The sequence below is a fragment of the Lytechinus variegatus genome, chromosome 8 (genome assembly GCF_018143015.1).
Source record: "Lytechinus variegatus isolate NC3 chromosome 8, Lvar_3.0, whole genome shotgun sequence".
NCBI classification, from domain to species: domain Eukaryota; kingdom Metazoa; phylum Echinodermata; class Echinoidea; order Temnopleuroida; family Toxopneustidae; genus Lytechinus; species Lytechinus variegatus.
Genome location: NC_054747.1, coordinates 6,935,243 through 6,950,171, shown reverse-complemented (window position 1 = coordinate 6,950,171; position 14,929 = coordinate 6,935,243). Strand labels below are relative to the sequence as shown.

General features: G+C 35.1%; 1 protein-coding gene and 1 non-coding gene across 2 annotated transcripts in view; one reads left to right on the top strand and one right to left on the bottom strand.

The window, feature by feature from the left end:
- Nucleotides 1–761: 761 nt before the first annotated feature.
- On the bottom strand, nt 762–834 carry TRNAK-UUU. The gene has a single exon. It is a non-coding gene; the product is annotated as a tRNA-Lys (tRNA).
- A 5,228-nt stretch (nt 835–6,062) lies between these two features.
- Nucleotides 6,063–14,929, top strand: part of LOC121420605 — a 45,995-nt gene continuing 37,128 nt past the window's right edge. Inside the window, exon 1 of the mRNA XM_041615268.1 lies at nt 6,063–6,335. Coding sequence (XP_041471202.1) covers nt 6,324–6,335 — 12 coding nt within the window. The 5' untranslated portion in view covers nt 6,063–6,323. The remainder of the gene's footprint in view (nt 6,336–14,929) is intronic.

Below are 14,929 nucleotides of genomic sequence, written 5' to 3'. Positions count from 1 at the left end.
ATCTGTATAAGATGCATGCGTATTTATATATCTTCTTATATGTTTGTATTACTTTAATTTGAGGATGTTGTTGCTGCTGCTGCTGGTGACGATGATGATGATGAACAAAATTTGTGATTTCCTTAACACCCAAGGGCAAATAACTGGATTTTCGTTAAGAAAATATAAACCTTTTTTTTAATGTGTATACAAAATATACGAGATCGGAGCCGCAACTTTGGTAAAATTAGGCAAATGAACCCTGGCTTAAAGGTATTGTTTAACTTTGTGAGCAGCCGATTTAAAAAATTCTCAAACCAAGATGAAACATGTGTACAAGTGCATGTATTAGAACTAGTAAACCCTAAAAACAACCATTATTGAGAATGAAAAGCTGAAACTACAATGCAAACCCCGATTTTGTAAATAGGTGTCTTATAAACGCCTAAATAGTACACATAAGTGTATGGGATGAAATTAAGATGGTGTTTCCGGTCACTTTATATTTCAATTTTTGAAGCACTAAATAATTATTTTCAAACCCAATTTCGGGCTTCATTTTTGTAACATATCACAGACACAGGTGACAAGTTTGACCTTCTAGCTCAGATTTTTTAAAAGTCAAACCAATGTTAACCAATCATTTTAATTGATGCATTCTTTTATGTAATCATTTTGTAAATTTATCCCCATGACAACACAAATACAGTCCATTTTTTCTTGCTTGATTCGCATATCCAATCATGTCACAAATAAACAAAAAAAAACAAAAATCTTACTTTCGCCCGATGAGGGACTTGAACCCGCGACCCTCAGATTAAAAGTCTGATGCTCTACCGACTGAGCTAACCGGGCATTGCTATTTGTATTGGTGAATAATATTACGACATTAAAGAGGTCTCGTCACAAGATGGCGCTATATTTTTCTCTGCGTTTAAGGGAAGCGAACCCATTTTTTTTAATTCCTTGTAGGAGAAAAATATAAAAGATTAAATAAGTTCATAAGTGAAAGCTTGAACAATATCCATAATATCAGAGAAACAAGAAGAAAGTTATATGAATTTGTAATAGTTGTAAAAATCGGTAATCACAATACCCATACGTATACAATTCATGAATTTCAAAATCATTGGATCATGATGACTGACATTTTTATTTCTTTCAGGAAAGGGCTCAAAATGATTTGTCTTTTGATCAAATGGAAGTACATTAAAAACGCTTTCCACTTTGCTTAGAAAATGGTATTTCATTAATTTTTTTCACACTATATAGGAAGCTGTTCACATAAGACGTCAATAATGACGAAACAATGAATTCGGGTAACTTGTTTAGTTTTTGATGGATTTACCCTAAGCCTTCACCAATATCTTGTTTATTATTTTTCTCCTAATTTTCCTTTCAATTTTTCGCCAGTGCCGGTAAACTTCCCCTTTAAAGCATAATTGAAATTATAGATTACTTCAATTGATAATGTTATTAAACTTTTTGTATCAGTTTCATAATACGTACTCTTGTAATAATATTTTCTTGTTGTTTTATGTTTGACAGGAGTAATGGAGGGAATGGATGCCTTATATAACTCATTTTGTTGTTTTACAATATCTGAAGAGAGGAAGTTATAAGATATTGCAAAAAAATAGAAATGGTCCAGGTAGCAATCAAGCCAGTGTGGGTTCTAAAATAAGGGTCCGTCTAAATACCCTTGTGGAACCCACACGCGCATTTCATCCCTAAATATTTTGCACCCAAGTCCGTAGGGACCATATCACATAATCATGTGAGTTTTTAGGGTCCACATTGACGACAACATGGGGAATAAATATGGGCATTCAAAACATGAGGCCTATATGTTGTGACCTATCGACCATATTTTATGTTTGTAAAATATTTAGACCTGTTTAATTTTAACGCGAATCAATTTTAAACACTTAACTTGGTCACCCCCCCCCCCCCCCCTTCTCCACCGATTTATCCCAATGCCTCTTCTGTGTGAAATTGTTATTCGAACCTGCAAAAATTATAACAGATGAGGTAATATATCTCACATAATTTCATACAACCGATAATCAGCACCCTATATTAATTATATTCTGATGATAATGGGTAATTGTCAACAGCGCCATCTCTCGTTGTCCACTCCCAAGTTCTCGTTCTTACAAGCCGAAATTCAATTCAATTATTTTATTAACCGTATAAAATATTCAAAATACAATGTAAGATGACATGTATAAATGCATAAAATTATGTAGCAACACATACACCAAATAAATATAATTGATACATTCACGTAAAAAAAAATTAACATGATTATGGTAAAAGGCAACCAAAAAGTATTAAATTTAGCAAACATGTGAATGATTCAATTCAAATATTTCAAGACTTTAATCAAGAAAAAGATGTAATCATTAAAAATTCACACATCAAACCCAGAATCACACACACCCGACACACATCCATGACCCATTACACTCAACCAAGAGAGAGAAGAGAGAGAGGGGGGGGGGGGGTATGTTTAGAAAAGGGAAAGGGAATCATTAAGGGAATCACTTATAATGAAAGAGATGGTCCGGGCTGAAAGTATTCATATCTTAATACAAAGAGAAGAATTCACTGAGCAAAATGCCGAAAATCCCATCAAAATCGGATTGAAGTTTAAAATCTGTCAAAATTTTGTAAAAACACTCGTCATGAATATTCATTAGGTTGGCTGATGATGTCACATCCCCACTTTCCGTTTTATTGTGTTATTACATAAAATCATACTTTTTTCATTATTTCATACTTGTGTGAACAATGTGTCTCCAATATAATACATACGTTGCAGCAATAAATATCTATTGCACTAAATCAGTAAATCACTAAATATAAATCGGTAAATCATTTTTCTAATTCTTAGAGGAAAAATTTTGAATAAACCTAATTTCATGTAATAAAATACAAAAGAACAAGTGAGGATGTTACGTCATCAGCCCACTTAATGAATATTCATGGCGACTGTTTTCACAAAATATTGCTAAACTTTTTAATTCAATTACTTCATTATTTGTTATTAGAGTTTGATGAGATTTTTGGCATTTTGCTCAGTGAATTTTACTCTATTAACTAAGAATTAAATACTTTCAGCCCGGATCATCACTATAATTGCATGTCTTTTAAGTAAAATTTCTAATGAGGAGACAAGAAAGGATTATGGTATCTAAATTGTTATAAATTCTAGGTCCTCCATTTTTTAAAAGAATGACGAAATTGATTATTAGTGATCAGTGGAAGATGAAAAGGAGAAGCTAAACGAGCATTATCCTGGTGAAAACATTATCATAATTAAAAAAAAATCATAATGTTTGAAGATGCCATTTCCTGTTTAATACATCCAAACTGCAACTTTAAATTCATAAATTTGGTAAAAATTTAGTGTTTTTAATTCAAAGAAGGGGGGGCAGATGATGCATAATCACGACATGATAATAGGAAGATTTCGTACAGATACGTTAGGCTTTTTTCTTCAATTTATGAAAGGGTTCTATTTGATTTTTCCTGTGTTTCTCCAGGTGTAATAGATGAACGGAAATGCAAGTAAGTTGTACGACATAAATAATTGTTTTTCGGGTAAAACAGATTGAAATTTGCAGATGATACCAATATTTATGGAAATCTTATTGAGTAAATTCATGCGATGGTCTCGAAAAGAAAGTTGATCATCTAGTAAAAGTCCAAGGAATTTTACTGACTTTGAAACATTCAAATATGATTTTTTTTATTTTTACTTTTACTTTGTAATGTTTGTGGGGAGGAAACTTAATATTTGATTTGGAAAAATACAAAATACATATTTTATCATAATTGATTGCTAACTTATTGGGATCAAACGAATCTATAAGTTTGTAGAGTTCTTCACATGTCTTACGCTGGAGTGTATCAAAATCGTTGTGTGAAGAGACAGTGTTGTATCAGCAGCAAGCAAAATGAAATGGAAAATGAAGAAAGATTACATAAATCATTGACACATAACAGAAAAAGCAGGGGGCCAAGTACGGACCCCTGCGGAATTCTGCATTCAAAAAAGAAAAGAGTCGTCATTATTGGAGGTTGTGCGTTGTTTCCTGTACGATAAATAACTATGAAACCACTGAAGGGCTACACCACGAATTCCAAAATATTGCAATTTATACAAAAGAATGTTATGGTTAATCAAGTCAAATTTTTGGTCAAATCAAGAAAGATACCGAGTAAATAGAAATCATCATTATGAATATAATGTGATAGGATATCATTCAATCCAATCAAAGCGTGTATAAGAAGACAGATTATTCATTCGACCAGCTCATTCCCAGGTTTGTTAATTTGAAGCAGCTGATAAATACAAATGTATTTTTTCCGCCAAAATCGGACAATACCAAAGCGAGCCTGAACTTGTTCCAAGTGACCAAAATCAAGGAATTTAACCTTTTATATTGATAGAACTTATAAATAGCAACGAAAATTACAAAATGCGAGCGCGGAGCGTGGGCAGAAAATTTTGAGCAACGTATGGGGCAAACAACTGTTTTAAGTATAACATGAATATCTAAATTTGCTGCGTTTAATTGTTATGATCTGATTTCCCGGAATTTCCCCGAATTTTTTAATTTCCCGAAAAGGATCTGAAATTAATCAGGATTTCCCGGCTTTGGGGAAATTTCCTTTAAAGTGGAAACACTGTGCCAGATATCTTTTATGTCTACTGAAACTTAAAGGTATTGTTTAACTTTGTGAGCAGCTGATTTAAAAAATTCTCAAACCAAGAAGAAACATGTGTTCAAGTACATGTATTAGAACTAATAAACCCTGAAAACAACCATCATTAAGAATGAAAAGCTAAAACTACAAGGAAAACCCTGATAGGCGTCTATAAGACGCCTAAATAGTATACATAAGTGTATGGGATGAAATTGAGATGGTGTTTCCGGTCACTTTATATTTCAATTTTTGAAGCATTAAATAATTATTTTCGAATGCAATTTTTTCTGGGCTTCATTTTTGTAACATATCACAGACACAGGTGACAAGTGTGACCTTCTAGCTCAGATTTTTTTAAAGTCAAACCAATGTTAACCAATCACTGTAATGTCCCCGCTAGAAAGAACACAGTGTCTCGCGGTGTGGTCACAGTGTGCTTACAGTGTGTACTATGTGAAGATATTGTTCACACTGCTCAAGCTCAACAGTGTATTGAGATGACTCTCTTTTTTCTTGATTGATATAATACAACACATGTTTCTATTAGGAAATAATTACAGGTGCGTCTTCTTTATAGATATAGTTATTACTTGTTACTGGGCTTCAACTCCAACTGTCATATCCGATACTCAGTTCACGCGTTCATGATCATTTCGTGTTTATGTGGAAAACGATACTTGTAGATAAAAAAATTATTGTAGTTACTGGGAACATCCTCCCCTCTTCCTCGTGGCGTTTGACTGTTTCACAAATTTCCCATAAGATTGTGTTTTTATCCCCGCAAGATTTTATATACATGATATGTAGTTATCGTGAAGGTTGTTGTATCTATTTTGTTTTCAAGTTGATTATATTTGTCTATTGTGTAATTTTTTTTTTTCATGCGACATATTTTGTTCTGTTTGTAATTAGTGTCATTTCAATGCGTGTGCTATTATTTCAATTTGAATATGGAAATAGATGACATGAAAAATAAAACTTTGAAGGCCAGTATCAAATCGGGTACAATACTAAATCCGCTCCCAAAATTCGCCTGAATTTTCAAAAACAGAATTTTGGCCTACTTCTGTTTGGTCTCAGATGCATCTGCGTTTAGGTGTAACGGTGCCTACAACCAAGAAAATTATCAGGATAGCAGTTGGATGTTTGCCAAACTTTTTTGCTAGATTAAATTCTAATCTAGGCTTTCATGAAAGTAGATTCATCACGTGAGCAAATAATGCGACTATTTTATTTTTGTTAAGATTATGATTATGATTTTGCTGTCTGTTATTTGCTTGAAGGCTGCTTCGAGCAGCAAGCAAATTGCACTTGGTGGTTTCTTTGTATTTTTTTTTTGTATTGGGGCAACCAACCGGGGGTATACGCCCCCCGTGACCCCGGTTAGTAGCATACAGCAGCAAGATCAGATAGATATAGCATGTCTAGAGGTTCGTAGCATAAGGTATCTGGCAATACTCACTGAGGATATCACCCGGAATACAGTATCTGACCTACGGCTCTTTTAGACTGAACGTTTCGATTCTTCGAAAAAGAGATTTCTCGGAAGTATCTTTGGATGTCGGCCTTTACGGGCCATCTATAAAGAAAGACATCTCTATTCGTGGAAGGGGATTTCTAGTCTGAAAATGGCTGATAAGGTAAGTTTGAATTCTCCTTGTGTTTTTCTTCTCTCTCTGCTTTACTGATGTGATATATGTATATCTTTACCTTTTTAGATCTTTTTGCTTCAGTCTTTCTGTCATTTCCATCTTATCGTCACTTCTCTTGCCTTTACCCACTCTTCCCTGTTTCCACCTTTCTCTTCCCCTCTTTCCCCCCTCTCTCTCCCTCTCTCTTTCTTTCTTTCTTTCTTTCTTTCTTTCCCTCCCCTCTCTCCCTTCCTCCCCCTCATGGGCAGAAATCCCAGGGGGACGTGTCCCCCCTACCAAAAATAGTAGGGGGAACACAATATCAAATGTACCCCCTACTTATGGGGGGAATTTTATGATGGAGAAAAATGCATTATTCACATTCGAAATAATATATGGACTAAATGACCTTATATTTTTGGTGGAAACCTTTGTTTTGTTTTTTTGTCGCTTGTCAAATTTTCCAGAGTGAATGAAATAAGATGAGGGGAATACTTGGAAAATAAAAAGAATCTTTCACGTTACTATATAAAAATTTCTCTAGCGCTTAGCGCTCGCAATGCCTGTTGGATGATTTTTCAATATGGAACTTAAATATCAAGTTTGGAAGTTAATATGCTTTATACATTTCTTCTCGGAAATCGAACTTTCATTATTTGGTGCGATTTACAAACTGGTTTTTTTTAAGTGCTCTGTAAAAGAGACAGCTTTATGGTATGAATATTGACATTTTCTACTCGCACGGAGTGCTCGCAAAATTCGAATTATTCAGTACCTATTATTTTTGTGTATTCCATTTAGTTTGAAAAAAAATCACTTTTCAAGTCTGATTGTCAAAACGTAGCAGATAGTGCTACTCACATTTTGAGTGACGATTTATGTATGTCTCAATATTGATTGCGGGTGCGTCGTGGTCTAGTGGTTCTGACTCTCGCCTTCCAAACAGAGGGTCGTTGGTTCGAATCCTTACCATGCTTGCTTTCCTTCGCAAGAAATTAATCCGCACTGTGCTGCAGTCGACCCAGGTGAGGTGAATGGGTACCCGGCAGGATTAATTCCTTGCATGCACTTAGCGCCGCACGGTGATGGTAGCTCGAGCTAAAGCCGGGGTAATAATAGCAACGCTTTGTATCCTCTGGCAAAAGGCGCTTTATAAATACAGCTATTATTATTATTATTTTCATGACAGTTAATCAAAGATTTTGACTCGCGATTGGCGCTCGCATTAATGGTTAAAAAATATTTCAACTGATGCATTCTATTCATAATTACAAAAGTGCTTGAAATGTCCAGTTTTCAGGCCATGATATCATCAGATTTCTCGCCCTCATTAGGCATTAATAAATAAGATGTTAATTTAATGATAAAATTGTCCATTTTGTTTCATTTCACGCTTAGCAAGAGGAATAGGAAGATAGTCATCGTTTTCATACGTCTTGTCATAAGAATGTCCCGGTCCTATGTCAAAACTCAAATAATAATGTTTATTATAATAATAATAACAAAATATCAGCTCTTTATCAAGTGTAATCCATATCCACCCCACAATTTTCCTACAAAGTGCTTTAAATATATAGCTGAAATTGACTCTTTTTTTTTCAGATTTTATTTTCAAAAAGTTCGCGCTTCGCGCTCGCTGATAGATGTGTAGAATGCCGAGATTCTAGGTCTAAATCTGAAACACGCGCATGTTTATTCAGATATTCAACATTCAAATCATTATCCAGGTTTCAGATCACAATATCAAAAATTTTCTGCTCGCGCTTTGTGCTCACATTATTAATGTAGAAAGATCCCTATCACTCATCCTTTTCATGATTTACAAAACATGAATAGAGTGTCCCGTTTTTAGGTCTAAATCTCAAATTTTTCTGCTCACGCTTCGCTTGCATCAATTGTTTAGTTATATAGCTACCCTTAAAAAAATGATTGAAATTTTCGATTCTTTTTGTAGAAATGTCAAAAATTTTCAGCTCGCGATTCGCGCTTGCATTATTTGATTGTTGAAATATGTAACATCTTCATGGCTAAGTGCAAGCAGTCCTTAACAAGTACCTTTTCGATCAATTCAAATTAAACGTATATGAACATTTTCTGGCTGCATTTTGCACTCGCATTATTAATGTAAGGACCGGGTGTAAGGAAGACCCCCAATTACTCATCCTTTTCATAATTTACAAAACATGAATAGAGTGTCTCCTTCTCAGGTCTAAATCTCAAAATTTCCCACTCGCGCTTCGCGTTCGCATCAATTGTTTAGGTATATACCTATTATGTTTAAGTTGCAAAAAGTGCCTAGAATTTCCAGTCTTTAGGTAAAAATTTCAATTCAGCTCGCGCTTCGCGATCGCATTATTTGATTGTTAAAATATGTAACGTCTTCATGGCTAACTGCAAGCATTCTTTAACAGGTACCTTTTCCATCAATTATAGTAACCTCTGCTCGCACTTCGCGTTCGTAGTAAGTACTTAGTTGCCTAGAATTTAGTCTTTAGGTAAAAATTTCAAAAAAATTCAGCTCGCGCTTCGCGATCACATTATTTCAGTTTTAAAATATGTAACGTCTTCATGGCTAACTGCAAGCATTCTTTAACAGGTACCTTTTCCATCAATTATAGTAACCTCTGCTCGCACTTCGCGTTCGTAGTAAGTACTTAGTTGCATATAGTTTCGTTTTCAGGATAACAAACATTGCCCAGAATGTTCAAATTTTAGGAAAAATACATAAATTTTCAACAACAACAAATTTGCTCGCGCTTCGCGCTCGCATTAAATGACAATGATATGTTTATGTTGATTTATAAGTATAAAGCTAAAAAGTTACCATGAAGACTACTCCTGCAATGAAACAGACAAAAATTACCTTCGGCCGATCAGGGATTACAATATGGCTGAAAAAACAATTCGCCCCCCCCCCCTATTGGGGATCGAGGGCTGGATCAGTCCCTGCTGTCCCCCTACCTTTCGGGACAGATTTCCGCCCATGCTCCCCCTCCCTCTGTCTATCTATCTCTCTCTCTTTCCCCCTCTCTCTATCTCTCTCTCCCTCTCTCTTTCCCCCTCTCTCTATCTATCTTTCTCTCTCTTGCACCCTATTTATCAAAAAGGTGCAGAAATGTTCCATTATTGTTTATCTTTTTCATTTCAACCCTAAAAGGTGCAGTCGTGCACCTTCCAAGGTGAATAAAATTTTCGCATTTTTTGCAAATTTGTTCAACTTTACACCATTAGACTGCTAAATGTGGTTTAATAAATACTACACACATCAAAGTTGCAACAATAAAAATTGAACTACCCTTGTTCCATTTGAAGAATGGAAATGGAATTTTTCTGCACATGCCGTGATAGACTTTATAATATTTTTTTTCATTAGCATTGATTTGTTAAACATAGTAAGGATGTCGACTTGTAGTATAATCTTCATAGAATTGCAATAAAATGTCGAAAAACGTTGACTTATAATTACATTTATCATATCATATTTAGTGAATACCTATATTGTTTCCACTTTACATACACTCAACTTGCTTATTTCAATTTTCTTTGTTTATTGTGTTACATTCTCTTTTGATATCAACGGATACTTTCATGTATGCTTTAAGTCTTTTTGTTCTTTTGCACGACTCCTTTGTAAACCAGACTAGTAGCTGAATAGGATTTTTACCACCAATGAGTAAATGAATCAACCAATCTATCAAACAATCGATCCACAGTTACTTGCAACACTGTGTGGGTGATCCTGCTCCCTAACATTGAAAAGGGGTGCACATCGTTACCAAGGCTTTTACCGCAAATTTGTTCACAGGCAGTATGGTTAATATCAAGTTCGCTGTTGACTTTTTGTGTTGGTGTGTGGCCACCCCCCCCCCCGTCAAATATATTGCTGTACACACGCGTGCACAAATTTATGTATCTTTAATGACAAAGCTAACCATATTTATGCACCTAAAAGAGTGCAAATATGAACTTTTTCAAATAAGCTATAAATTTGAACCTTGTAATCGTAATTTGAAATCTACTCTGGTGGAAGTGAGCATTTAAGGTGGCAAAAAATAGCTAAAATAGTTATAACAATTTCCACCCCTTTAATCGTTAGGGAGCATGACCCCCCTCCCCCGGTGCTGCAAGTGTTTATTTAAATCCTACTTACTAAGTAATTAATCACCTATTGTTTCAAATGCTTATAGGGATGCTACGCTATAGCCTTCGGAAGTGGGCGTATGGTATGCCCTGGGAGGCGCCTAGCATTACTGACCTTTTAGAATTCCTCCGATTTGCTCACTCATTCTTTTATTTAACCTCCATTTAAGCTTTTATTTGTATGTCTAAATAATGACATTGACGGTTTATCATGGAGGCAGAAAGAGGTTCAAACAGAATATGATCATAATAACTCTTTTTACCGGGTAAACTGATAAATAACAGAAATATGTTTTATCTTGTGGATTACATATCACGTTTGCCAACCTCTAAACATCACCCACGTACTGCCTATTCTGTATATATAACTTATACATATATCCATTTATCTATCTCTTCATTTATGCCATAGTAAAACAATCATGCTTGGTGCAAATTTCGTAAAACATGTTGATTAATTAACCGAACTCCAAATTCAAATCAATCCTTATATCCTAATCTGGAGAGAATGTTATCGATTTGTTTTATTAACACATCAATGTAAACATTCCAACCGGCTATACTCTAATTATTCAAAGATTTACTTTATTATCTTTATATAATCGTTACTAAGAACGTCAAGTAGTCTGATTATAACATTTTCATTCAATTTTAGTTTAAAATCTTTTCACATATTTCCACGATATGAAATAACATGTCAGTATATTAGGCTTTATCAATATAGGACTGGTTATTGAGAGCTCTGCGAGCCCTGACGTCAGAAGTTATGAAACAATTATTTGCTACTCGATGGGGCAAAGAAGTCATTTGGGGAAATTCCACTTCCAAGCACATCCGTGAGATATTTGTCATTACCAGTACATTAAAATGAATGTTCTTTCCATGACTGCACATGAATAATGTTAGGCGATTGTTAAAGGCATTGTTAAGCTTTGTGAGCAGCCGATTTAAAAAATTCTCAAATCAAGATGAAACATGTGTACAAGTGCATGTATTAGAACTAATAAACCCTGAAAACAACCGTTATTGAGAATGAAAAGCTAAAACTACAAGGCAAACACTGATTATGTAAATAGGCGTCTTATAGACGCCTAAATAGTACACATAAGTGTATGGGATGAAATTAAGATGGTGTTTTCGGTCACTTTATAGTTCAATTTTTGAAGCACTAAATAATTATTTTCGAACGCAATTTTTTCTGGGCTTCATTTTTATGACATATCACAGACACAGGTGACAAGTGTGACCTTCTAGCTCAGATTTTTTTAAAGTCAAACCAATGTTAACCAATCACTTTAAGCTTTTGCAAAATAAGGTTTATCAAGGCGACATATGTGACATAGGTTTGCTGAAAAGGGACTGCTGGGAACAATGCAGAAAATTAGAGCAAGTACTCCCATTTTCTAAATTTCCATTATAGCACTGTGTATCACGTGGAGATCACGCGGTGTGATCGCGACCCCGTCACATTCATGTGGGCTTACAAAACATTATAGAAATCTGATTCACTATTTGCAAAGGATTATTGGAGCTAAAATTTGCCTTTGTTTTCAAGTATGTCTACTTATGTGTCTGAGTCCTTTGTCATTTTTTTTGAGGGGGGGTGTTTTTTTTTGGTTTTGCCTCTGAGCAATTTACTTGATAGATGACATGATACAAAGTAAACAAAATTATATATCTACCATGCCAATCGTTTATAATGATAAACATAATAATAATATGCAACATTTATATAGCGCTTATACAATGTTCATAAGCGCTCTATCCTCTTTCCACGGCTTTTGCACGGCTACCCTAGGCGGGCGCTCCAGCATTCAAAAATTTCCCGTTTACCCGTTTACCGCACCTGGGTGGAGAGTGGCAAATGTTGATAAACGCCTTGCCAAAGGACGCGAGTGCATATGGTGGGAATCGAACCCCGGTCCCTGTGGTGGCAACGTCCATAGGCTTATCCAGTGCGCCACAACACCTCTACAGACTTTAATCCCTGCTGTATCCTTGCTAGAAAGAACACAGTTTCACACCGTGTGATCACAGTGTGTTCACATAGTGAACTGTGTCTGTGTGGAGATATGACTCACAATGTTAAAATGCTCAGATTTAACAGTGTGATGGTAATGTCACAATGTGTACAACGCTACAGTTTGATGTTCGCAGTGTGTTCGCATATTTGACTGTGTGGAGATGTGATTCACAATGTTAAAATGTTGTACAGTTTTGTACAGTTTGATTTGATTAATCATGTTAATTGTAAGCGATTTTAGTCTAATGAGAAAAGCGCAGTATTAGGAATAAATATGATAACAAAGATGGTGTGATGATGGTGATGATTATGGTGGTGATGATGGTGATGATTATGGTGGTGATGATGATGAAGATGATGATGAAGATGATAGTGATGATGATAATAATGCTGATGATAATAATGGACATGAAAAATTATGATAATGATCACAACAATATTGAAAATAATAATAAGAAGAATTCATTATTCAATCGAGAAAAATTACATCACCCTTGGATCGTCTTTCCAGCCCCGGCCCCCCCCCCCCCCCAATTGTCAAAAACCTTTGCTTCACCCCCTGGCTACAGATCAGTACAAACATAGAGGTAGAATAAATAATTTTACCTCAATAGATTTTTTTTTTATAATGATATAATTGTAATATGTATTTCTTCTGTTATGTGAAATGTAAATCACCAATGGAAAATGAGTAATTTCTACACAGAATTATACGTCCTAAATATGCTACATAATGTGAAACGCACTTCATTACCAGGGACCTGGGAAAGATTTTTACTAGGGCCGCTGATGCGAACTTTAAAAAAGAGGGGTTTTCACAATAAAACGGAAATGAAATTGGTCCTGAGAAATTTGACAAGCAAAGCAAAAATTAAAAGAGAACAAATTAAGGGTTTCACTACAAGAAGATGGTCATCTTTGTGTCATGTCTCCATTTTCACACATCTTCCAGAATACCTGGTAATGCTGAATATGGAGAATAATACACGCAGCACCCCCACGGATTTTTTTTTTTTGGGGGGGTGCTTCAGCAACTCCAGCACCCCCGCTTCAGCACAGGGTCATGTTCATTACATACCGTAAGGTGATGTCAACTCATTGCAAAATGCGTTCATGTAATATCGCATATACTGTCTACACGCAGGTGATTATCCAAAAGGGTCGAGCCGTTAGCATTATTAGGGGGAGGAGACTACCCACGCAAATTTATATCATAGCAGCGTGATCTGATGATCATCCAAACGTGAAAATTCTCGTCTAACAATAAATTCAATTATCCCACTCCATCGACTGTCTAGAAATGTAAATGCTTGAAGAACATACATTAGAATGGACTGATGTTTTAAATTTCTTCTACAAAAATAGAATCAGACATTTAGGCCCGTATTCTGAAGTCAGGTTTCACTTAGACCATGGTCTAACTCTGAGCTAAAATTATGGTAATCCAAAAGTGTCAGAATTTGCATTAAGTTGTATGTTTCTTATGTTTACTGTGCTCTTTCCCGATTCATCGATGGTGAAGACAATCATCTATTTATATTTTCTAGATAATTATAAATGAGTTGAGAGCCATATGAGCTGAAATATGATATTTCTACTGTTATTGATTTATGTAACAATTGGCTATCCATACTTAAACCATAACGTTAAGCCTGACTTTAAGTTAAACCGTACTTCAGAATACGGCCCTTATAGTATCCACACAGAGAGTAGGCAACCAAAGTCTTACCTATAGCAAACGCAGATCGAAACGCACAATAGAACTATATGTTATATATATAAGTTTTTTATTATTCTTCTCCAAAGCTTATAGAAAATGATAATAAATGGACAATGGTTATCGTTGTGTATAGAAATGGCATGGCATGGGCACTCTTGGACAAAAAGCTCATCCTTGGATTCACACTTTTGTCATGTTTGTATTTGGACAAACCACGATTTATCAAATTGCACTTTTGTCCTTGATAAATGCACTTTGCCTCGTCATAAGCTATCTTCCATTGTGAGAAGATTCACAAATTCAGACCACAAAGGACTGTCAAGTACAAATAACACGTTTTTTTTGTGTAACTTATGTTTGGTTGATAATTATTCGTTTCCTAACGATACAAATCACCCTTTTCCAAACTTATCTTGCTCATTCAACTCTTAAGAAGGAATCACATCCTTGTTGGGGAGAAACTTGTCTTCATACAATTGTCAAATTGTCTATTAAATTCCAACATTTTTTTTCTTAATTCATTGAGATTCCTTTTTTGGAATCAGAAGGAAGTTTAACTGAATAATTTTATTCGATTAGTTTCCCCCTATCCCAAAGGGAAATCTTAGGTCCAGTAAAACCAAACTCTATCCACCCACGCAATGAGACGATGAAATTCTGATAAGGACCATGACATATTCATTTCTCAGAGTTCAATGATTTTAAAGGCAACTTCTAAGA